This window comes from Pyrus communis, chromosome 10 (assembly GCF_041283825.1).
Source record: "Pyrus communis isolate YQ-2024b chromosome 10, ASM4128382v1, whole genome shotgun sequence".
Taxonomy (NCBI): domain Eukaryota; kingdom Viridiplantae; phylum Streptophyta; class Magnoliopsida; order Rosales; family Rosaceae; genus Pyrus; species Pyrus communis.
Window position 1 is genome coordinate 20985175 of NC_142574.1, and position 25397 is coordinate 21010571.

At 39.3% G+C, this 25397-nt stretch overlaps 1 protein-coding gene and 1 pseudogene across 1 annotated transcript; one reads left to right on the forward strand and one right to left on the reverse strand.

Annotated features, from left to right (window-relative positions):
• Positions 1 to 4296: 4296 nt before the first annotated feature.
• Positions 4297 to 7623, reverse strand: LOC148693697 (dimethylnonatriene synthase-like; annotated as a pseudogene).
• Positions 7624 to 9274: 1651 nt separating this feature from the next.
• LOC148693698 (uncharacterized) lies at positions 9275 to 25366 on the forward strand. Its single transcript, XM_088678093.1, has 2 exons — positions 9275 to 13698; positions 25257 to 25366. Exons 1-2 carry the CDS (start codon positions 11745 to 11747, stop codon positions 25364 to 25366), a joined length of 2064 nt encoding a protein of 687 aa, XP_088534219.1. The 5' UTR covers positions 9275 to 11744.
• The last annotated feature ends 31 nt before the right edge of the window (positions 25367 to 25397 follow it).

Consider the following 25397-nt stretch of genomic DNA (forward strand, 5'->3'; position numbering starts at 1 on the left):
GGCTCTGATACCAAATTGTCACATCCCGGCTCGGGGCGGATCACTTCTCGGGGCCACTCCACCACCGTAGCATGATATTGTCCGCTTTGGGCTTACCATTCTGGTAGATTGTAACATCTCACATCGCCCAGTGGAGTGATCCTTATATGTATATTCTCATCCCTACCTAGCACGAGGCTTTTTGGGAGCTCACTTACTTCGGGTTCTATCGAAACTCTGAAGTTAAGCGAGTAGCACGCGAGAGCACTCCCATGATGGGTGACCCACTGAGAAGTTGCTCGTGAGTTCCCAAAAAACAAAACCGTGAGGGAATAGTAAGCCCAAAGCAGACAATATCGTGCTACGGTGGTGGAGTGGGCCCGAGAAGTGATCTGCCGCGGACCGGGATGGGACAAGGTGAGAAAGGTATCATCCACCTAACAAATGGTGCATAAAAATGTGGTTAGTAATCTAGGACATATAACATTAGACCTGTTGTAGAACAGTAATTGTCCACTCAAAGAATTAAATAATGGATCCTTCCATTGTCTACTGAAGCTTGTTGCACACTACTCCCATTTTCTATATAAATACAAACCCCACACAACACCAAATTAGAGAGACTCACGACAGAGAGAGAGGAAGGAAGAAGAAGAAAGAGAGAGAGAGAGATGAAGAAAAGAGGAGAAAATAGTGGGAGTTATATTTGTAACCTTATTAAGTCATAGCGTCTCTGCTGGATGACCATGTTTATTCCATAAGACACGCTATCTGATTCGGATATAAACACAATCAGATCAGATGAGTCTTAGAGTTCTTACAATCTAGGAATTTACATGCACTGTAAGTAATAACAACTCCCAAGAGGATGTAATATCTATTTCAAGATATTCTCTAGGACTCTTCCAGCTTAGAACGAGGATTCTATCCTGAACCTGTCTATCTCCCCTGGTATAAGTACATCCATCTACGGTTCATCTAAGGTAACGTAATCTAAAAGCTTGAATTCTCTTACCCACTGCTTAAGTCTAAAATCATTCACAAATTCAATCATCGGAGAGCCTTTGGCTAGCACACCTCCCCCCTCCCCCCCCCCCCCCGAGCGGGTTTTAGGCTTGCTTACAGGTGTTTCACTATTTTGCAGGTTGCTCGGATTTACGCTCAACCATCGTTGACAGAGGTGCGCGAATTTGGTTCCAACAATTGGTGCTTTCGTCGAGAGTGAATTCATATTTCTCTCGACCAGATCACTCTGCTAGTCAACATGTCGGAAAACTCAATTAATCACATCGGCTTCACTGCCTCTCAAAACAGTATCTATTAGGGGTACGACAACGTCGCAGCCATTGACGAGACGTGGGAAAACATCATGGAAATTTGTTTATCTCTAGAAGGTGTTTGATGAAGCTCTCTGGCTAGAGAACCTACCTGACTCACTGACATAAAGGTACACATCAAAAACCTCAAGGAAGCTGTTACTAGCTTAGAAGAATTGGTCGCCCAGAAGATAGAGGTAATTGATTTAACGTCAAAATAATCGTCTCAACGCCCTTTCCCAAAGAGGCGTCCCAGAAAATCCTGAAGGCTTCGAGGTCTCCACCCTATCCAGTGCTCAGGGGAAGAAGCAATGAAGCATCATCTGAGGTAAACTATATATATGGTGAGTAAAAATATCTAAGAATCACCCAAAAAGAAAGAAAGGCAGCTTCCAAGAAACCAAGAATGGTGGCCTACATCAATAAACCACTGGCAATCGATTCCAACATCCTAATGTTCTCAACCAATGATTTAGAAGACATCTCTTCACTTCATGGCAACGCCCTCGTCGTCAAGGTCCAAATCTCCAACGCGTTGGTAAGTCGCATTCTGGCCGACAACAACTTATGAATCAATGTTCCATTCAAGGGTGCTGCCGAAAAGATGGGAATTCTCGACAACATTAACAAAGGGAAAACAACTTTTCATACCACTAATGGGGAACCAATGCAATCCTTGGGAACAATGAAGTTAGCGGTCAGAATTCTATAATCACTTGGTCACTTTCCACGTAATGGATTGCCCGACCCCCCACAACACCATTCTTTGAAGTTGAACATGATTTTTCAAGGCCGAAGTAAGTCTGATCCGAATACTGTTACCTCAGAGGTCGGTCATAGACTCACCAGTTCTGAACGGAGCTGTATCAGACTGAGTAGGGTACCACCATCGCTCTACTCTAGGGCACTAGGTGGAATGCTACAACTCCGTTGGATGACCATGCTTGTTCTATAAGACACGAGATCTAATCCAGATATGGACACAATCAGATCCTAAAATTCTTGAAGTTCTTACAATCTAGGAATTTATGTGCACCGCAAATAATCACAACTCCTAAGAGGATGCAATATCTACTTCTAGATATCCTCTAGGATTCTATCCTAAAAAGGTCTCTCTCCCACGGTATCAATACACTTATCTAGGGTTCATCTATGGTAACACAATCTAAACACTTGAATTCTCTTGCCCACTGCTTGAATCTAAAATCATTCACTAAGTTGACCGTCGGAAAGCCTTTGGTCTGCAAACCCCCTCCCATAGTCTTAGGCTTGCTAAAGGTTGTTTCACTGTTTTGCAGGTTGCTTGAATTTACGCTTGACCACCATTCATGAAGGTGTGGGGAATTTGGTTCCAGCACTCAGTAATCCTTTCAGCAATAATTCTAGCCACCTTTGGAACAGCAAGCTTCGCAGGCTCAAATTCAGCAATCTCATTTTTTACCTTTTGGAGAAGTTAAATCAATGACAAGCCTCTTGGCAGTAGGCAAGCCCCCGCAAGCAACAGAAGAATTCTTCGACATTTTCTTAACCAATGACACTCGAGCAGGTGACGAAGGTTTCTTTTTTCCACCTCCACTGGCAGCAGGCTTTACCACTGTGATCAAATGAGCAATCGCCTCCTCCTTGATCTATTAATCTCTTTTCTCGAAGGCAACCCACCTTTCTCCCAACGAAGAGGGTTAAGCAATCAATGCGATTCATGATGCTTAGCAGGGATGCCTAGGCAATGTGCATCTTCTTCATATCTGGCAAAGTCTTTGGAGTTGAGCCAAATTCTGAATCGATCTACACTAGGCAGTCATCTTATTCACCTCTGATCTCGCCTGGGCCCTTGACAGGCGACGACGTGGCAAACGTCCCCTTCAAGTCCCTAGTTGAAAAATCAATGCGATTTTCATTTGGATTCGTATGATTCAATGGAAAGTTAAGGTCTTAGAAGGGTTTTCAGCTGGGTTTTTGGGTTCTAATGATTTATTGGAAAATTTCACTTTTGGGTTGAGAGTTCTGAGCTTAATTAAAGGATTTGAAGGAATTATTACAAAATTTTGAATCAATTTTTTCTGAGTTTAAAGGATTTGATTTTCTTTTTTCCAGTTTCCACAAGTAAAAGCTTTGCCCTTTTCGTTAGAGCTCACAAACTTTTGTGTGCATGAACTAATTTTTTTGTTTGAGATTTTTAATTTGGTGAATTTGCATCTGGGTTTTGATCATTAAGCAATGAGGGGCGGTTGATCATTCAGTTTTGATTATTATTTTTTTTTTTACTTTGGTTTCTAGATGTAGTTAGATTTTACAAAAAAATTTGTTACATATCATAGGGTTCTTTTTTCCTTTTTATAATTATCATGCTTCTTAGTCTGTTACACATCAAATCTTTCATTAAATTAGTCCAGCTTAATTTTTGAATTAGTCCAATTCAAAATAATCCGATGCAATAACGTACACTATTTACCTTAGTGAAGTGAACTTGCTCTAAGGATTAGTTCCCTTTCCAAACCTACCACCAGAAGGTTTTCATCGTGAGGTGACTTCCTGGGAGCCCCCAAACAATTATATAATATCTTGATTACAGAAGTTCAACATGTTGCCATCATCTTCTTTTCTTTTCTTTTCTTTTTTTCCACCAGAAGGTTGTCATGGTGAGGTGGGTTCCTCTAAGCCACCAAACGATTATACAATATCTTGATCAATGAACTCTTCATCCAACGGTGATAGAGCAATCAGTCAACGAATCCTCGGTCCTCCATAGAACGGTGATCAAATTCATAGTCAACAAGTTTTCTTTCATTGATGACGTGGACAGAGTTGACAAGTCTTCCTTAAATTATGCGGTAAGTATGTTGCATCAACAACTTTCATATGAGGGCAAACATTTTACTTTGAATAATATTTAAATTACCTATCAACAAGAGTTGGAAAAAAAAAAAACTGGAAAAAAAAAAATAATAAGGATTCATACATCCATCAATCCTTCACAATATATATTTCAATGTTACTGCTGCAAATCATTAAATCACATTATTTCTACCGCTTAATAATTAATACGTGCCCATGCACATCATGATATCAAACCAAAGTACTTCAAAGTTCAAAGGCATTGGTAAAGCTGAAGAGGAAGGCGTGGAGCAAGCAAAACCTCCAGTGGATTTGCTTTAGGCAGCGCAAGCCCCAATCCTTCCTTCATATCCACCGTCCCATCACCAACTCTGCTCATATCAAATCCCTGAATCAAACGAGCCAGAACCAATTGCACAACATGCAACCCTATTGTCATACGAGGGCACGACCTTCTACCGGCACTAAATGGAATATACTCGAAATTACTTTGACCTTTGAAATCCACGTCAGCATGAGTGGTCATGAACCTCTCAGGTTGAAACTCACACGGGTTGGCCCACATGCGTGGGTCCCGCTGCAACTTCCAAATGTTGACTAATAAACGAGTGCCTTTGGGGACGAAGTAGCCACCGAGATGACAGTCCTCCGTGGCCTCACGAAGGCCAGTGATTGGGGGGTATAGGCGCAGAGTTTCCTTAAGAATGGCTTGGAGGTATTTGAGGTTTGTGAGGTTTGATTCTTGAACCCGTCGGTCTCTTCCTACGTGGATGTCCAACTCTTCCTGGGCAGATTTGAGGGCTTCTTGGTTGTTGAGGAGTAAGGAGATTGCCCATGTTAGTGCCACTGATGTGCTTTCTGTGCCAGCTGTTATTAGCACTTGCGAAAAGAGGAAAAATAGAAAACAAATTAATCCAGGTTTTCCAATCCCAACTTATATGATATAACTGATGCTGATTTATTTGTAACAAAAATACTGGCATGTTATGTGTGATGTCAATTGGTAAAACAAATTAAATAAGAGTTCGTTTATGTAGTACTATACTTAGCACATGTCATTTAATATTACATTGTTTATGATCACTGTCAAGTGTAACCTCAGTTTGCATACTAATTAAGTATAATTCTACAAGTTGATACAACCTTTGTAATTAATAACAAAGTTTATAATGTCTTGGGTGCACCATTTTGTATTTACAGTTAGGTATTAAAATATGAACATGTATGATATTCTAGTGGACTCATAACACCACATAAAACATATGGTTTGTGCCATATACATATTATATAGGGTTATTATACAAAATGGTCTCTGAGATTTGCATGATCAATAGAAATGGTCCCTGAGATTGCCCATTATCCATGATTTTGGTCCTTCCGTTAAAAACTCTTTGGACATTTTTCAAAGCTTCGTAATTAAATCGATTCTTAACCAAATTCGACCCATAATACATCAAAATAAAGATACGAAAGTGTAGAACAAGATTATATTTATTTGGAAACCGAATGATTGTCCGAGATGGCCGGAAAATAGCCTGAAAGGTGACTGATCCGCGGGAAAACTGCAAAACTTGCCAGAAACTGGGTAAACTTTAAACGTTCATAACTTCTTCAATACTCAACGAAATCAAGTGATTCAAAAACGAAAATCATACTTTGCTGGAATGCATGGAAATGAAGGAATAAGTGCCCTTAGCCCGGTATTCCACCCAAGAAAGAGAAGCGCAGATTCCACCATTGAATCCTCCACGAGACGGCTCAACCATTTAATTATGGTATGATAACTGGAAAACCATTAGATCGTTCCACTTGTTTGCATTCGTTGATGCCTGCGTCTTCGAAAATACAACTCCCACCCAGGGTGAAAGCTTTCTTCTGGTTGTTGGGGCAGAATAAGCTGCTCTCGACGAGAGGAAGAGAATGGTATCTTTATTTACTGCTAAATCGCTGTGGTTTGGCTGGAAAACTACTCGAAAGTGGCCAACTCGAAAATGGTTAGCCACTTTCGAGTTGGTGTCTGACCAAACCACAGCGAGTTAGCCTTCGAAAAAGGTATCATTCTCTTTGTCTCGTCAAGAAGTATTATTTTCATTTTTGAATCACTCAATTTGGTTGAGTATTGAAGAAGTTATGAACGTTTAAAGTTTACCCAGTTTCCGGCGAGTTTTCCAGTTTTCCCGCGGACCATTCACCTTTCAGGCTATTTTCCGGCTATCTATGGCAACCATTGGGCTTTCAAATAGGTATAATCTTATTCTACACTTTCCTATCTTCATTTTGATATATTATGGGTCGAATTTGGTTAAGAAACGATTGAGTTATAAAGCTTTGAAAATTGCCCAAAATCGTTTTTAACGGAATGACCAAAATCATGGATAGTAGACAATCTCAGGGACCATTTCTATTGATTTTCAATCTCAGAGACCATTTCTATTAATCATGCAAATCTCAGGACCATTTTGTATAATAACCCTATTATATATTACACCAAACAAACTTACCAGTGCTGTCGCTTTGATGACATTATCACGGCTATGGCCATAAATTTCATCCTCCTCAAAGCTGGATATCATAACATCCATCAAGTCACTCTCAACCCTATTATTCTTGCTTTCCAATCTCCTTTGTCGATGTTCTTCAAGCCATTTCCCAAGTACGTAGTCCAGTTCCTTAAAACATTTCTTTATGGAACTCACGTGACCAGACAAACCGTCCAACCACTCAAAACATGGCATAGCATCTGACCAGACAAAAACACCAAAGAGATACAAAGTCTCTTTTACCGCCTTCTCAAAACGCCAAACGTCCCCGTGCTTCTCATTATACTGGTCAGCCGTCAAATCTCTTCCCAGCGATCAACTTCACGTTTATGTTAAATGTCAAGTGCTCTAATAACTCACTTATATGCACTGATGACGACAATGACGGGGAACTTGGATCCACATTATCTTTCTTGCAAACTAGTGATTGCAAAGTTTTGATGAAGGAGTCAACTTCTGAGGTCTGACGTGGCTCAAGGTTTTAACTCTTCAGCTCGAGAGAAGCTCCATGGTGGCCATTTTACGAACGTTACGCCAGTAGTCTCCGTACGGAGCAAAGGCGAAGACGGCGTTGTCATAGCCCAAGTACCTGCCAACGGCTGTATTCGGCCGGGTGGCAAAAACTCTGTCATTTTTTGTGAACAATTCCTGGACTTGTTCCCAAGCGCTGAGAACAAGCAGTTCGTGCTGGCCAAGCTTCGTGGAGTAGATGGGTCCGTGTTGATCAGCCATGGCTCCGAGTATAAATGCAGAGGGAGGTGACCTATTAAGGGCCATGCTCCTGAGGGTTGAGGGACTTTAGGCATCGTGGTCTTCTTGTTGGTTATGTTCTTCTTATTGTTTGCTATTGCTATGATTCTCAAGGCACCATAGAGAATTAGAGAAGCTAAAACTATATGAATGATTTGGAATGGAGAAATTGTTGAATCCATGGTGGTGACTGGTGGGAGAGAATCAAGTAGTGGTAAGATTGTGTGGAGGATGAATGGAAAACTGATTGAGGTAGTAGGCATCATAGACATATTAAATTGAAGGAAACTGAGCCACACAGAAATATCATGTGCTTGGCAATTACAATCCACACACGTGTTCCTAGATACGAATATCTTAGATACTATAAAACTGAGCTACACAGAAATATCATACGCTTGGCAATTACAATCCACACACGTGCTCCTAGAGACGAATACGTTAGATACTATAAAACTGAGCTACACAGAAATATCATGCGCTTGGCATAAGGTCTTTGGGCGACGAAAGTAGCTGAGTCGCTCATTAGGTCTTTGCGCGATGCATCTTGCTCTTATTGTCGCGCAATGATTGGTGCGCAATGCAGGTATTCTCGTTACACAAACTAGTGCATGTTAATGAAAAGTGTATGAATGTAAACTGAAAATACATTGAATATATGCTCACTTATAGCGGTTAGGTCGAGGGCACCGATCATTATATTTTAGCATTTGCATATCCAAGGCTCATAGTATAATGTTTTCCTCCAACTCATTTTTGAAACGAACAGCCTGCGTAAAAATGTAGTGCAAGAATAAGCAAGAAAAGGTGCACACGCAACATTAACTGAAAAAAAAAAGAAAAAGAAAAAAAAAGGAAGATGGAAACAATTAGTAATGATCACCTGAACACCACAGATTGCTTTTACAATGTTGACTTGCCATGAGCCACATGGTCATAGTGCTTGAAATGAAAATCTCACAATCCATGAAGCATGCACAACGAGATAAACCGAAAGGTTGGCAAAGAGAGATGGGTTGAAGATACTGATATCAGAAACGTAACTTACCTCCAGCTCCAGGCCATTGTCAAGGAAACCCTACATCTATACCATACAGCCCCACTCTCAGTCCCACATGAAGCAATGGAAGATTGCCAAGTTTCTGGATTTCACGTTCCAAAGTATATATAGAAAAAGGACCAACGTTTTGGAGAATAAGTGTCTTCAGTTTGGCTGAAAGTCTTAATGATATTCTCATCGTATATTGCTGTCTTTATATTTACAAGAGTAGACTTCTGGAGTCCTAATTACAGAAAGTACAATAAATACAAATTAATGATAAGATAAAGTCAATCACTCCTAGAATAATATGGAATCCCTATGAATGAGGAGTTTGGGAATGATCAGTGGCTGTTGAGGACGGTTGCATAATTCCAGGAACTGATGGTTGAGGTGAGATACCATGATTCTCGTCACCCGCCCCCAAGCAAGGCAAAACCTAGTGGAGTTTCAGCTTGGGAACAAGAGAAGAAAATATCTCACTAGAAAGCCCCTTAGTGAACACATCTACAAGCTGATAAATTGCTGGAACATAGTGATAGAAGCATATTCATGCGACTTAAATGGCTTGTTCTCGTACATTTACGTTATGTTTCTTTAGTTATTTTAGTCTTTTATGCTTCTTTTGTGTGTTTTCAGGTTCTAAGGGCTTAAGGAGCAAAGAAGTGCATTTAGGGGCCTTTTGGAGCACTATTGGGCTAAGGATGCATAGCTTATGCTTGGAGCCAAAGTGTTGGATGAAATTGAAGGTCTTGTATGCACTTGAGGACACAAAACAATGGCCCTAACACAATTACACAACTTTGCCATGGGCTTAACCATATTTCCCTTCCCTTGCCATGCAAACCACCCTATTTTAGGCCCATTCTATGTACTTAAACCCTAGTCCTTTAACCTTGCAGCCCTATTATGATTTATTCACTTCCATATTCTTCTTTAATCCACATGCATTCATCATCATTCACCCTACCTTGCATTTCCACAAAACACATTCTATGCCGTGCACCTCCCTTGCAATTTCAGCTATCACACTTCATCATTGCAGCCACCATTCACCCTAGTTGTCACTCACATGCATTCCCATTCTATATTTCAGCCACATGCACCCATAATTACACCAAACACATCATTGTCGTGCCTATCCCTTGCATTTCCAGCATTCCCATTTGCATTTTCAGCTTTCCACCAACCAATCTAGTTGTCATTCCACATGCATTCCTTTCTTTAATCATTCCTAGCTGCCATTCACATGCTCTCCCATCCATTCTCTCCCTATAAAACCATGCAATGCATTCATACAAACCATTCCATTCACCACAAAACAAACACACAACACACAAACACAAAATCCCCATTTTGTGCCGTGCATCCCCTTCCATTTCCTGCACTTTTTCTCCTCCATTGCAGCCACTCCAACCACTCCCCATCCCTCCAAAACACTTCACACCACCCCAAAACCTATCCTTAGACCTTGTGCCGCAACAAAGAGGAAGAGAAGAGGGCCTAAACGTTCATACAATTCAAGTTTGAGTTGTTGGAATGTTTAGGTGTTTCTTTGATTTCAATGTTTAATTTCAATTCTCTTTGTTTTGTACGTATGAGGAACTAAACCCCCTTTAGCTAGGGGGTGATTCGAAACCATGTTTATGCTTGCAATATGAATTGATTACCTTTGGTTGGAATTTCATAAGTTGTGGATTCAATTTGTTTAACCGTTTCATTGATAACTTATTTATGTATGTTTATTGAGAGTGCACGCTTAATTTTCATGCATGAATATGACGCTAGAATATAAGTGAGTTTCACCTAATAGTTATGAACTTATATTCACAAGTAGTGGAGGTTGCTTATAAACAATCGCGTTAAATGAATTCTTGGCACTAGTTTCATGCTCATCATAGTAACGAAGGCCTCGTCAACACTTATAGTTTTCATGATGCTTAATGATCTTTGATTGTATCTTTATTGTGCTTTTCACGTAAAGGACTTTTGGAGAATGTTGTGAATTGCGTTGCGCAAACCCATCCAATTCATTAACTTAAAGGAGAACTTGACGGTTAATTTAAGCGGACCTAATTAACCCGGGGTGTTGAGTTTCATAATTTATCGAAAGACCAACTGAAAATCAATCTTGTATGCAAGTGTAACATGTATGGAGAATAACCTCTTAGCTATTCCATCATCCATATTTTTCATCACATTCATATTTACATTTTGCCCTTAATTATAATCTGTCCATTTAATTTAATCTCGTCCAAACACAATCCCCCCATATTCTGTTGAGTCGTAATCATTCGTATTTGTTTTATTTTGTGTCTTTAAGCATTTGGAGTCATAAACACTTTCAAATTCGTCCAAATTAAGTTCTAGTTTTTGTTTGAGTCAATTTGATTGTTTTAGGCAGTTTGAGTGTTTCAAAGCTGTTCTGAGTCATAGTAGTCTTGTTAAGAGTCTTTACGTTTAGTTTTTATGTTTTTGAGTCAATTCAAATTAGATTAGCACCCCTAGTTAATCCCCGGTTAGAACGATCCCTACTTACATCATTACTACAATTGTCAAAAAGAGGGTTTAATTTGTGTGCGTTTAATTCTCGCATCAAATTTTGGCGCCGTTGCCGGGGATTGGCAAAGTTGCTAATCCTTTGTCTTGAGTCTTGTTTAAATTGTTAGTCTCTGTTTTGTTTTAATTTTTGCACCGTGTGTATGTGTTTTGTTTTTGTGCCGTGTGTGGCAACTTGTTTTCTTACTTGTGCCGAGTCTATTAAGTTGGTTACTTATCTTGTTTACTCTTGTGTGTAGATACTAGTTTATGACCCGTAGCTCACAACCTGTTTGTGAGCATATCTCCGACTTTGACGGTGATTTCGAGAGGACTTTGAGAAGGAAAAAGAAATCACAAGCGTCTAATCCTCCTAATCCCGAACCTGAATTTAAAGAGGAAGTACCAACCATGGCAGTGGACAATCAGACCATCAAGGAGCTTTCTGCCTCGGGTTTGGCCAATGCAGCCCCTCTTTGCATCCAATACCCCAATGCAGCCCCTGAGAAGACCGATGAGTTTGAACTTAAGTCTAGTTTATTACATCATATTTCTAAATTCCATGGGTTGTCCATGGAAGATCCTAACAAACATCTTAAGGAATTTGAAGTAGTTTGCTCAAGTATGACACCCATCAACGTTGATGGGAGTATTTTGAAGATGAAGGCCTTTCCATTCTCACTTATGGACAAGGCCAAAGATTGGTTGTTTGAATTGTCCCCTGGAACTGTCAATTCTTAGGAAAGTATGAAACGTGCATTCTTAGAGAAATTCTTTCCCACTGCAAAGATCATTCTCTTGAGGAAACGAATTAGTGGCATCCAACAAAATCAAGGTGAGTCGTTTCCATCTTATTATGAACGTTTTAAATCACTTGTTGCTTCATGTCCACAGCACCAAATGAAGGAGGAGCTGCTCATTCAATATTTCTACGAGGGACTCCTTCCCATGGAACGTCAAATGCTAGATGCTTCGGCGGGTGGTCCATTAGTGGACAAGACTCTAGTGGATGCCAAAGCTCTAATTGCCAACCGAGCACACAACGCTCAACAATATGAAGGTGTTGGACAAAGAGAGGGGCCACGACAACAAAGTGTGAATGAGGTAAGTGCAATTTCTGATATTCAATCACAATTGGCTAATCTTACTTCTCTCGTGTCTCAGATTGTCAAGGGGTCAAAACCACAAGAAAACCAAGTGTGTGGCGTGTGTTCAATGCAAGGGCATCCATTCGAGACATGCCCTCAGTTGATAGAGAATGGAGGATGGGAATCTGCCAATGCCGTGGGTTATGGGAATCAAAACCAACCGAGGAATGATCCATATTCTAACACATATAATCCAGGTTGGAGAGACCATCCAAATTTCAAATGGCTGGATCCTCAACAACCCCAACAACAAGGAGGATTTAGGCAGCAACCACCGGGCTTTTATACAAAGCCATTCATCCCTAATCAAAACCAAGTGCAATCTGCCCCAACAACCTCAGGTATGTCTTTGGATAATGATCAAGTTGTTAAGTTACTTACTACTTTGACGCAGGAAGTACAAACTCAAAATAAGGAGAGACAATTCCAAGACAAACGGGTGGATAATTTGGAGAAGCAAATGGGTCAAATTGCCGAGTTTATGGGGCAAATTAGAGAACAAGGCAGATTGCCTAGTTCAACCGTTATGAACCCGAAGGGAGGATTTGAAACCGCTAAGGCCATCATGTTGAGAAGTGGTAAACAGGTTGGAACGGACTCAAATACATCCAAATCAAGTCAAGATGAGGAGGACAAGTTGCTGCAAGAAGAAGCACAGGGAGCGAAGCCCACGGCCAAGGATGACCAAACCTTGCCGAATTCATCTAGTCCTCCTAAGCCGTCCCAAACCACCAAGATAAGTCCCAATTCGACTTTTTCTAGTTCTACTCCACTAAATGTGCCCTTTCCTGGCAGGTTTAGGCAATCAAAGAAGGAAGAAGCCGAGAAGGACATTCTAGAGACCTTTCGGAAAGTTCAAGTCAATATCCCGCTCCTTGATGCAATTAAGCAAGTCTCGAGGTATGCTAAGTTTTTAAAAGAACTTTGTACAACAAGGAGAAGGATTTCAAACAAAGAGGTGGTTCAAGTAAGTGAAAATGTCTCTGCTGTGTTACAAAGGAAATTACCCCCTAAATGCAAAGATCCGGGTAGTTTTACAATTCCGTGCGTTATTGGTAATACTAAGTTTGAACAATGCATGTTAGACTTAGGGCATTCGATTAACGTTATGCCATACTCTATTTATGCATCTATGAACTTAGGTGAGCTTAAAAATGATGGTGTGATAATTCAATTAGCCGATCGTTCTAATGCATATCCAAATGGTGTTTTGGAAGATGTTTTGGTACAGGTTGGTAACTTGATTTTTCCAGCGGATTTCTACGTGCTTGACATGGAGGATTCACCCCATTCCACCCCATTGCCGATTCTATTAGGGAGGCCCTTCATGAAAACAGCCCGCACCAAGATAGATGTGTTTAAAGGAACTTTAACGATGGAATTTGATGGGGAAGTCATTGATTTCAATCTTTCTGAAAGTATTAAATTTCCTAAGGACGATCATTCTTGCTTTTCTATTGATATAATTGATGATTTGGCGCAGGAATTTCTCGATTCTTTGGGGAGGGATACACTTGAAACAACAATTGCACAAGGAATTGGGCAAAAATCTGGTTTAGCCGTGCCTAGAAGTGTGGAGGAGGCCGAGATAGTGGCTGCCCTTGAGTCACTACCTCAACACCATGGTAAGCCTTCTAACCCAATTTCAATTTCAGTTTTCACTAATAAGTTGTTACCCTCAGTGATTCAAGCACCCTTACTTGAGCTTAAACCGTTGCCCGATCATTTAAAGTACGTCTATCTGGGAGACAACGAGACATTGCCCGTCATTGTCTCCTCATCACTCACGGCCATAGAGGAGGAGAAGTTGATCCGAGTGTTGAAAGAGCACGCCACTACCCTAAAAACATCCAATATGGCCGTGCCTTGTGCTAAAATTGGCGAGATGGTGACTGCCCTTGGGGCATTGCCACAACATCCTAGTAAGTCTCCAATTCCAATTCCGATTCCCATTTCAACTAATAGGTTGTTACCTTCTTTAGTGCAGGTACCCAATCAATTTCAAGGTGATGGGAGCATGTACATGGACGTTCAGAAACAAAACATCACCATCAGGGAGGATCGTTATCCCCGCCCATTCAGTAAGCCATATTATGAAAGTATTCAAGGAGCATACCGTGGAGGACATACCCCTCCATACCGTGGGCTCTAAGTAAGAAATGAAGGTTTCGTCCGGCTGCAAGACGTAAAAGAAAACGCTACTTGGGAGGCAACCCATGCATTCAACAAAGGAAGACCTAGAAAGCACTCCAATTCCAGATTTGCATTCCTAAACTCTTCTCTTTGTTGCTATTTCGTTTCTGCCATGTTAGGTTGTTTAGTTGTTGTTTTGTTTGTTTGTTTGTTAATTGTGTGAGTCCATGATTGGAACATTGAGGACAATGTTTGATTTATTGATAGGCACGGCTAGAAAAATACAAGCAAAGAAAGATGGAGCCTTCACAAAGGTTGTTTACTTGAAGCCCCACTACTTGGCAAAACTACAGAAGCGGGAGGCATCAAAGAATAAGCCTCAATACTTGGTGGAACGCTAGATGAGCCAGGAAAAATGTGCCTCTGGAAGAAAGCCGCAAGCCTTTGACGGTCAATTTGAATTCGACCATTGGATTCTTGCAGCTCATCAAGCTTCCTCTTCATGCCCGTCGAATAGTTATTTGCAAGCACATGCAAACTTCTATTCTCGTGCTTAAGCTGTTTGATCTCTTACTTAAGAGTTTCCACCTCCGCCATCAATGATTCCACTTGGCGGGATCGAGCAAGTAGGCGTTGGCCCATGTTGGACACAGAGTCTGCGCACTGAACACTGAGAGCTAGGGACTCTTGAACGGCCAACTCATCGGACCGTTCTGAAAGCAGCCTACTATCTTTTGGAATGAGGAGGTTCCTAGCTACTATCGTAGCTGTTGTTGCGTCCTTCATCACAGAGTCTTCACCTGTTAAATGGCCATTAGAAGATAAGAAAGAAGGGCATCATACATTTACCTGATGCGGCGCACTCGGATCACTGCTGAGACTCAAGTCTAAGCAAATGTTAGATGGGTTAGCCATTGTCAAAGGGTTAAAAGAGAAGGGTGGATGTAGTAAAATCTCAAAGGGCCGGAGACGATTTTCAAGAATGGGCAATCTTCAAAGTGTGCATGTTGGAGGTGATCGATACCTCTATAAAAAGCCAAGGCGACACGACCACCGATTCAAAAAGCCGGATTTTCCTGCGTGAAGTTCGGCGACGCTCTCTCGGCTTTTCAGAAAACGTGTTCAACTTTGTCAAAAGATCTCTGACAAAGTTGAAAACACGTGGAGGTCATCATCGCAACTACACATTTTTGCCGACAAGCGTAAAGTTCGGCGACGCTTTCTCTGCTTTTCAGAAAACGCGTGCAACTTTGTCAAAAGATCTCTGACAGAGCCGCTTCCGCACTACTACTTGCCGTTCAGAAATCGAAGAGGCGTTTGTTCAGAAATCGAAGAGGCGCTAGCTCAGAAATCAAAGAAGCGTTCGTTCAGAAATCGAAGAGTCATCACTCTTTGTCAAAAAGCCTGATTTGCTGGATCAAAACTTTTGTCGACAATGGTAAAAGAACAGTACCACCACTTGCTATTGGGAAATCCCTATATATGTCGACCTTCATCTTTTATGGCAAGGCAGACCTGAAGAAAATGCCCTACTCTTCTTCACCTCCGAGGGCGCACTCCCAGCAAAGCCTCTTGAATTACTCAATTTTTTCTCCTCCAAAGAAGATACCAGATACCTGGAGTACAGATGAGGCAGGAGGAAACGGTAGATCGAAGCATGTGGAGACAACCACAACAAATACATGTGCTGATTCATTCGCCGCTTCTTCAAAAGCAAAGGTATCTCATATCATCAAGGTCAAAAGCAAAAGTATCTCATATCATGCTCTTTCCCTGTCTTTTCCTTTGTCCTTGTTCTTACTCGCATAGCAAAGTGAAAGAAAGCAATCAGCCGGCACTTGGAGTCAGTCTTCCGATCTGGAACCGATTGCCTGGAATCTATTCCCTGGTTGCTTACCTAGCGTTGCTCTCGAGTAGTCATCTTCAACGGTTGATACACTTCCAAAGAAGGGACCACTTCTACAAGGGGAGCAAGTAAGGCAAGTGAAAATGATACATTGAAGCATGTGGAGACAAACGCAACAACTGCATAGGCTGAGTTATCCTCTAACCCTCTTCAATACGAATTGGAAAGATTGAACAAAGAAACAGATAAAAGGGGTAAGCTCAGACCTTAGGGGGAGACCAAAAGAATCCTCCAGCCCAGTTTAAGAATAAGCCTGTGGAATCACCAAGATCAAGCCTCAATGCAATCACCAAAGAGAAGATGGAATTTACACTCCATAACCAGATTTGCGTCCCTAAACTCTTCTTTTTGTTAGTTACATTCTGCCATGTTTAGTATGTTTAGTTGCTGTTTTTATGTTTACTTTTGTTTGGTGTGATTTTTAAGCTTAAAACATTGAGGACAATGTTTGATTCAAGTGTGGGGGGGTAACTAATGTTGTTGATACAAATTCGTGAGATTTTATCACCCATAACTTCCAATGTTGTTCCTTGCTGTTTTTAAGTGTTTTTAAGCCATTTCAGAATGTTTGAGAGTGTGTTGACTTATAACTCCGAAAAGCACATAAAAATTTGAAAAACATGTTTTGAAAAACCTAAAAAGAGTGTTTTGAGTCGTTTTTGTGTGTTTGTGTCTTAGAGTACCTTCCAACACAATGATGAGGATTTGGTTTGTAATTGCATGGCTGTTAAAAAGAGTTATAAACATGGATGAAAGTTTGATTTACTCTTGGTATATGCTTGGTTATGGTTATAATGTATGACTTCACATGCAATCATAAAAGAAAAATTCGTTTTTGTAACATGCTTGAAGGAAGGAACTCAAACAAACGCTACAACCTTGTGAGACTTGAGCCTAAACGTTCTTTGGAGAGTTATAATATGTGATTCTTTGTTTTCTAAAGTTGTTGCATGATCTCATTATTCCTTGCTTGGTTGCTACTTAGAATGCAATTGTATCATGATAGAACTAAATGCTAGAACTTATATCCGTTTCATTCAAAGCATGACATTGAATTGCATAACATATATCAAGATGAAGTTGTGTAGTTGCCACCATAGCCAAATAGCCTTACTTCCCATATTTCGTATATGTTGTAAGTTTAAACCCCGTTGAGCTTTGTTTAGCCTTTATTCTTTGTTAACCCACATTATCCTCACCTAGCCTAGTTTAGGACAATCCACACCCTTGTTCTTAAAAAGATAGTGAGCATGACTTAAATGAATTCCTTTTGAGTTACATAATGCAAGAAAATGAGTGTGGGGGAGTAAAAGTTTGTTCTTAAGTTTATATGTATGTTTTGAGATTCAAAAGAAAAAGAAGAAGAAAAGAAAGAAAAGGAGTGAAAATAAGTGAGAATGAACTCACAAGCGTTGATGGTTGAAGAAAGGGTCCAAAAAGTTGAATATGGCCCTAAGTTTTGTGTGATTCCCCCTTGGGTGATCAAAGTTGACTTCTGCATTCTAAAGGGAATTCTAAGTGCCTAATTCAAATACTTTGCTCACTATTGCTTTAAGAACCTTTGTTTTCCATATCCCTTCTTTGTTAGCCAATACCCCAAGCCTCTTTACAACCCTTGACTTCTATCTTGAGTGTTATGTATTTCAATTGTGGAGTTTGAACTTGGTATGAGCATATGGTGTCACTGGTTCTCGCATCTAAGTAGTAGCATTCCATTCATGAGATCATACCTAAACATGCTTATTAACTCCAGAAATTGCTTTCTTTATGATACATATATGTGAGTGTTCGTTTTCATGTTTACATCAATCTTCTCACATGTAACTAGTTTAGGGTGTGTAGTCAGAAAATCTGAGTGAAAATTGAGTGCATATCTTGTAGGGAATTGAGCAAATTCTCTAAGGCATGTTACTACATTCAAAACATGGTTTTAAGTGCTTAATTGTGAACTAGTATGTGGTGACTATGATTAAGTATGTACTTAAGTATAAGGATGACTAAAATCTATATGAGTAATGTTCTTTTAACATGTCATGTGCATTAAGAATCCCTGAGACCATTGTTGGAAGGTTTAAGATTGTCTTTGGTTTGTTTTGTTTCGTTTCGTTTTGTTTTGTTTTTCTGTTTTGCTCGAGGACTAGCAAAAGCTAAGTGTGGGGGAATTTGATAGGAGCATATTCATGCGACTTAAATGGCTTGTTCTCGTACATTTACGTTATGTTTCTTTAGTTATTTTAGTCATTTATGCTTCTTTTGTGTGTTTTCAGGTTCTAAGGGCTTAAGGAGCAAAGAAGTGCATTTAGGGGCCTTTTGGAGCACTATTGGGCTAAGGATGGATAGCTTATGCTTGGAGCCAAAGTGTTGGATGAAATTGAAGGCCTTGTATGCACTTGAGGACACAAAACAATGGCCCTAACCCAATTACACAACCTTGCCATGGGCTTAACCATATTTCCCTTCCCTTGCCATGCAAACCACCCTATTTTAGGCCCATTCTATGTACTTAAACCCTAGTCCTTTAACCTTGCAGCCCTATTATGATTTATTCACTTCCATATTCTTCTTTAATCCACATGCATTCATCATCATTCACCCTACCTTGCATTTCCACAAAACACATTCTATGCCGTGCACCTCCCTTGCAATTTCAGCCATCACACTTCATCATTGCAGCCACCATTCACCCTAGTTGTCACTCACATGCATTCCCATTTTATATTTCAGCCACATGCACCCATAATTACACCAAACACATCATTGCCGTGCCTATCCCTTGCATTTCCAGCATTCCCATTTGCATTTTCAGCTTTCCACCAACCAATCTAGTTGTCATTCCACATGCATTCCCTTCTTTAATCATTCCTAGCTGCCATTCACATGCTCTCCCATCCATTCTCTCCCTATAAAACCATGCAATGCATTCATACAAACCATTTCATTCACCACAAAACAAACACACAACACACAAACACAAAATCCCCATTTTGTGCCGTGCATCCCCTTCCATTTCCTGCACTTTTTCTCCTCCATTGCAGCCACTCCAACCACTCCCTATCCCTCCAAAACACTTCACACCACCCCAAAACCTATCCTTAGACCTTGTGCCGCAACAAAGAGGAAGAGAAGAGGGCCTAAACGTTCATACAATTCAAGTTTGAGTTGTTGGAATGTTTAGGTGTTTCTTTGATTTCAATGTTTAATTTCAATTCTCTTTGTTTTGTACGTATGAGGAACTAAACCCCCTTTAGCTAGGGGGTGATTCGAAACCATGTTTATGCTTGCAATATGAATTGATTACCTTTGGTTGGAATTTCATAAGTTGTGGATTCAATTTGTTTAACCGTTTGATTGATAACTTATTTATGTATGTTTATTGAGAGTGCACGCTTAATTTTCATGCATGAATATGACGCTAGAATATAAGTGAGTTTCACCTAATAGTTATGAACTTATATTCACAAGTAGTGGAGGTTGCTTATAAACAATCGCGTTAAATGAATTCTTGGCACTAGTTTCATGCTCATCATAGTAACGAAGGCCTCGTCAACACTTATAGTTTTCATGATGCTTAATGATCTTTGATTGTATCTTTATTGTGCTTTTCACGTAAAGGACTTTTGGAGAATGTTGTGAATTGCGTTGCGCAAACCCATCCAATTCATTAACTTAAAGGAGAACTTGACGGTTAATTTAAGCGGACCTAATTAACCCGGGGTGTTGAGTTTCATAATTTATCGAAAGACCAACTGAAAATCAATCTTGTATGCAAGTGTAACATGTGTGGAGAAGAACCTCTTAGCTATTCCATCATCCATATTTTTCATCACATTCATATTTACATTTTGCCCTTAATTATAATCTGTCCATTTAATTTAATCTCGTCCAAACACAATCCCCCCATATTCTGTTGAGTCGTAATCATTCGTATTTGTTTTATTTTGTGTCTTTAAGCATTTGGAGTCATAAACACTTTCAAATTCGTCCAAATCAAGTTCTAGTTTCTGTTTGAGTCAATTTGATTGTTTTAGGCAGTTTGAGTGTTTCAAAGCTGTTCTAAGTCATAGTAGTCTTGTTAAGAGTCTTTACGTTTAGTTTTTATGTTTTTGAGTCAATTCAAATTAGATTAGCACCCCTAGTTAATCCCCGGTTAGAACGATCCCTACTTACATCATTACTACAATTGTCAAAAAGAGGGTTTAATTTGTGTGCGTTTAATTCTCACATCACATAGCAAGTGCGAAGGACACCTTGGGTGAGCAATTCACGAACAAAATGATAGTCAATTTCAATATGGCGTGTTCGAGCATGAAAGATGGAGTTAGCGGCAATATGGAGAGCAGAAACGTTATCAACAAAAATGCACGAAGGGATGCGTAAAGGTACTCCAAGTTCTCGAAACAAATAGCAAAACCACCGAATCTCAGCCATTGTAGTAGCTAACGCACGATACTCAGCCTCAGTGCTAGATCGAGACACGGCTGATTGCTTTTTAGCTTTCCAAGTGAGGATGTTAGGACAAAGAAAAATACATGCACCAGTGGTGGAGCGCCTATCATCAACAGAACCAGCCCAATCGGAGTCGGAGAAGCCATGCTCAAGGGTTCCCCTTATATGCCGAAAAATTCGCTTAATCGTTTGAAGGTGAGTGGTGCGTGGAGCATGCATAAATTGTCACACCTGGTTGACCATATATGCGATGTATGTTGGAGAACAATTCAGAAATAAATAAAAATAATAAAATTTGAAATATTAATTCTTTATTAATGAAAAATACTTGCAGTATAGAATGAAATAATAGAGATAATTACATGAAATAAAATGATCCTAACTTGATTGAGTCGTAGATAGAGGCTAGTGCAAAAGCTATGTCTTTCGAACAATATTTTCGTCCCACTCTCTTATGCTTGTGGTTTGATGACGTCTGCCCCACCAGAATACAACTATCTAATCCTACAATCCGCATTGGATTATAAAACTCTGTCAAATTGTTTTGTGTGTTTACTCTCTGTAGGTTTTGTATAGGAGAAATAGAAAGGAAAAATGATGATTTACGTTGGAACTGAATCTTCAGTTATATAGGCTATTTCATACCCTTTCAAGTATCTTTTGGATGTATTTTCACCCTTTTAATCAAAACGTTTTTAATATTATTAAAAAACTTAATTCGAAATTATTAATTTTAACTTCCTACGCCCCAAGTGCCCAAGGTCCTTGTCTTGATTAATTAATATTATATAAATTACATATTAATGAAACCTTTTTGTCAACCAAAAAAGGGTGAAAATATATTTTTGTTTTCTATCACAACAAAAAAGTTAAGGACAACAACGTAATTTCCCAAAGTAAAAAATTTTTGTTTTTTGTTTAAGCCTCACCTACAGGTGATTTTATCATCTCTAATTTAAAAAATAATAAAAATAAATAAATAAATCTCTCTCCCTCTCTCCCCATTCCCACCTTCTCTCTCACTCACTCTCTCTATCCTTCAATTTAAAAAACAAAAGTAAAAACTTTCACACACTTTGTGTATAGGCATATACTAGTATTAATATTATGGTACAATCATCACAAGCCTAATCCACACAACCGGTGACCCAAACCTCAATTCTCATTTCAAATAGTCGAATTTCTAATCACTACTAAAGGTGACTAAACTAATATAAAAGGCTTGTAAGGAACTTGAGTTTCGCGATGTGGGACAATGGAGGCTTAAAACTCTTAACAATGTCAGGACGAGAAAGTGTGAGGTATTGCAAACCACCAACCATACTTCGATAAGTAGACGGATCAGATAATGGGTCAGCACCCAAACAAGAAAGCCTAGTAGAGGAACTCAAGGGTGTAGGGCTCGGTTTGCAAGACTCCATGTTGTACTTTTTGAGAAGGTTGAGCACATGGTGAGTTTGGGTGAGTGAGACAGTTGTGGATGTGCGCTGAATTTTCATGCCAAGGCAAAAACCGAGATCACCCATCTTGCGACTATCAAATTTGGAGCATAAATTATCAATGAAAGATGAAATCTTCTTGGTATCATGACCAGTAACAATGATGTCATCCACATATATAAGTACAAAGATTAAAAAGTGAGAACCCATGATGGATAAATAATGAAGCATCTGAACGACTGTGGAAAAATGAACCCAAGTTGTTGCTTCATGTACAAAGATTGAGGCCATATAACGCCTTATGGAGCTTGCAAACATACTTAGGCCGAAGAGGATCAATGAACCCAGGTGGTTGCTTCATGTAAACTTCTTCTTGAAGAATTCCATTCAAAAAGGCGTTGCGCACATTGAGTTGTTGAAGAGGCCAGCCCATAGATATAGCCAAAGAAAGGACAATGCGGATTGTGGCAGGTTTGACAATGGACTAAAGGTCTCTTCATAGTCTAAACCTTATTGTTGATTAAATCTTTTCGCCTCCAAACATGCTTTGTGTCGATCAAGAGATCCATCGGCCTTTCTCTTGACTATTGAATACCCATTCACAATCCACAATGTTCATGGATGAGGAGTATGGAACAAGGGACTAGGTTTGGTTATTCAGCAAAGCATCGTATTCCTCTCACGTAGCATGTCGCCAATGATCATGTTTGGTGGCTTGTGAATAGCTTGTACGTTCACAAAATAGTGGATAGGAAATAGCGGTAACTATTACATCAGACTTTTTAACCAGTGGGTAAAACCACACATTACGTGAATAATCATCAACAATAGAGAAATAAAATCCGTAACCAAAGTTAGATACAACCGGTGCAGGTCCCCAAAGATCAAGATGCAGTGATTCTAATGGTGCTCGAGCATGTGATTCACGACTGTGTGGTTCCCTGGTTTAAGATGTTTAAACAATATAATTCATTGGACTGAAACAAGTAAAACAGAAAATGAAAAAACAATCTTCAAGGAAATTACTTATTATTACCTCAAAAAAATCCCGGATTCACTAATTGTGGTTGAGGGCCACATTCCGCTAAACGAAATCAACTTTATTTTGAAGGATAATGATAATTTTCAGACCCTTAATTACAATATATAGCAGCCAGATACTCGGACGTTTGCGATTGGGGACATATTACTGCTCATTAACGTATGTAGGCACACACACAAGTCCATTGCAAAGATATTCTGACAATGGAGCAAGCTGGGTTAGGTTTTACGTTCCAGTATTACATCACGTGAACCTAGCATTATGTGCACAACATACAAGTCCTAACAACAAACTTAGACACAAGCTAGCACCGAACTCTGAATCCAAAGCGAACGTAAACCGGTGCATGTGAACATACACATGAAGCTAGTTCTTGGCCCATGACAGTACAATTAACTAATAAACATTGTGCAAACTAGTAACAATGAGTAGATATAATAAATAAAGATGTCATGCCACATTTTTATACTCGCAATTAATAAAAATATAAAATGTAGAAAATCTAATAATAAAATAAACATAGCATGTCACATCGATTAATATGTAGAGAAACAGTTATTCGAAAAATCACATATGTATGTATATTAACCTCTTTCGTCACCATAGAATTTTTTTTTTTTTTTTTTGGTCAAACGATAGATTTGTTATTCGAAAAATCACATATGTATGTATATTAACCTCTTTCGTCACCATAGAATTTTTTTTTTTTTTTTTTTTGGTCAAACGATAGATTTGTTATATTTGATGTTCGATTAGGGACCTGACGGGCTTCGAACCCACGCCGATGTGCAAGGACAACACTCCTCTCCAACACTATGGTAGAGGGCCATTTGCACCACCGTAGCAATTAAGAAAATGAACTGCATAATAGAAATCCTAACTACAAAATCTAATTTAATATGGTATTCATACTGGTAAAAAAAAAAAAAAAAAAAAATCACTCAACCAAAGGCAGTTTCTATTTTTGTTTTGCTATGATATGCAAGAGGTAATTACCTTTCTTTTCCAGATTTTGCAGCTATGCCGGGAGGAGGAAGATAGGGTATTGATTGAAGATTCCAATAAATAAGAGGAGATTAAACAAAGAGTACATGGTAACTTTATTTTTCTTTTCTCCAAAATAAATAATTAAATGCATACATATAACCTTGATTAATTAAATAGACACGAAACACAATTTTAAAAGGGAATAATAAATAATTACTTTGATTTGGGGGGTGAGAAAAAAGAGACTGAATTTACTAACTCAAAATTTTCTGAACAACTGAAGTTGTGCAATTAAAACAATATAATAAAAAAGAAAAGTATTTCTATTTCTTGAAAAGAAAGTATAATTTTAAAAGTAAAAATAACTTTTATGGTCTTATTCTCTAAATTAAAAAAAAAAATTCGATATTACCTACACAAAGATAGAGGGGGCTGAGTTGAGCATCACAATGGGATAGCAATAATATGATTCAAATTTGCATTTGACGAGAATCAAACATAAGATCTCTCACATAAGAATATACTTTTTTTTTAATGAAACGATAGTTGAAATATATTCATGAGCAAAAGATCATTACAAAGGCCAATCATGGGAGAGGAGCATCCTCAATAAGGACATCCAAAATTAAGCCCGGAGGGGATACATTCCAAATACATTCATGATTAACCATAAGACCACATGATTAACCATAAGACCAAATCGTGCATGTCTCTGAACAGCTTCATTGGCTTGGCGGCGAGAATAGGTAAAAAAAGCTTCAGTTATTGATTGGAGAAACACCTTGATATCCTCAATAATTTGACCGATTGAAGAAATATTGGTTAAGGAGTTTCTAAGCGCGTCCACAATCTGAAGCGAATTGGACTCATATACAGTATGGTGAAAACCCCTCGAAATAACCCAAACTAAAGCCCAACGACAGGCCGAAGCTCTGCCTGAAGGCGGAAAAGGTATTAGTAATGTTAGGGGGTTACGGAAGTTAGCATAATCAAGGGTCTTCAAGGATAATACATTATTGTTTTAGCTGTTATGTTGTTATTAGCTTTTATTATGATATAATTGATTTTCAGTTTCATTGTAACCACTAAGAAGATATCTCATAATCTATGTATAAATATAGGTTGTAATACCTCAAATGATTATTATTGAATATACAGTTTCTACAAGTAAAATCACCAACTTTGGCAACCACAAAGCTGCCAGAATCGTGGCTGACGATCAGACCGAAGCCGCCCAGCTTCCACGAGGGGGCGCTGACCATCTATAATCATCTTAAGAATATAATTTTTATATTTAAG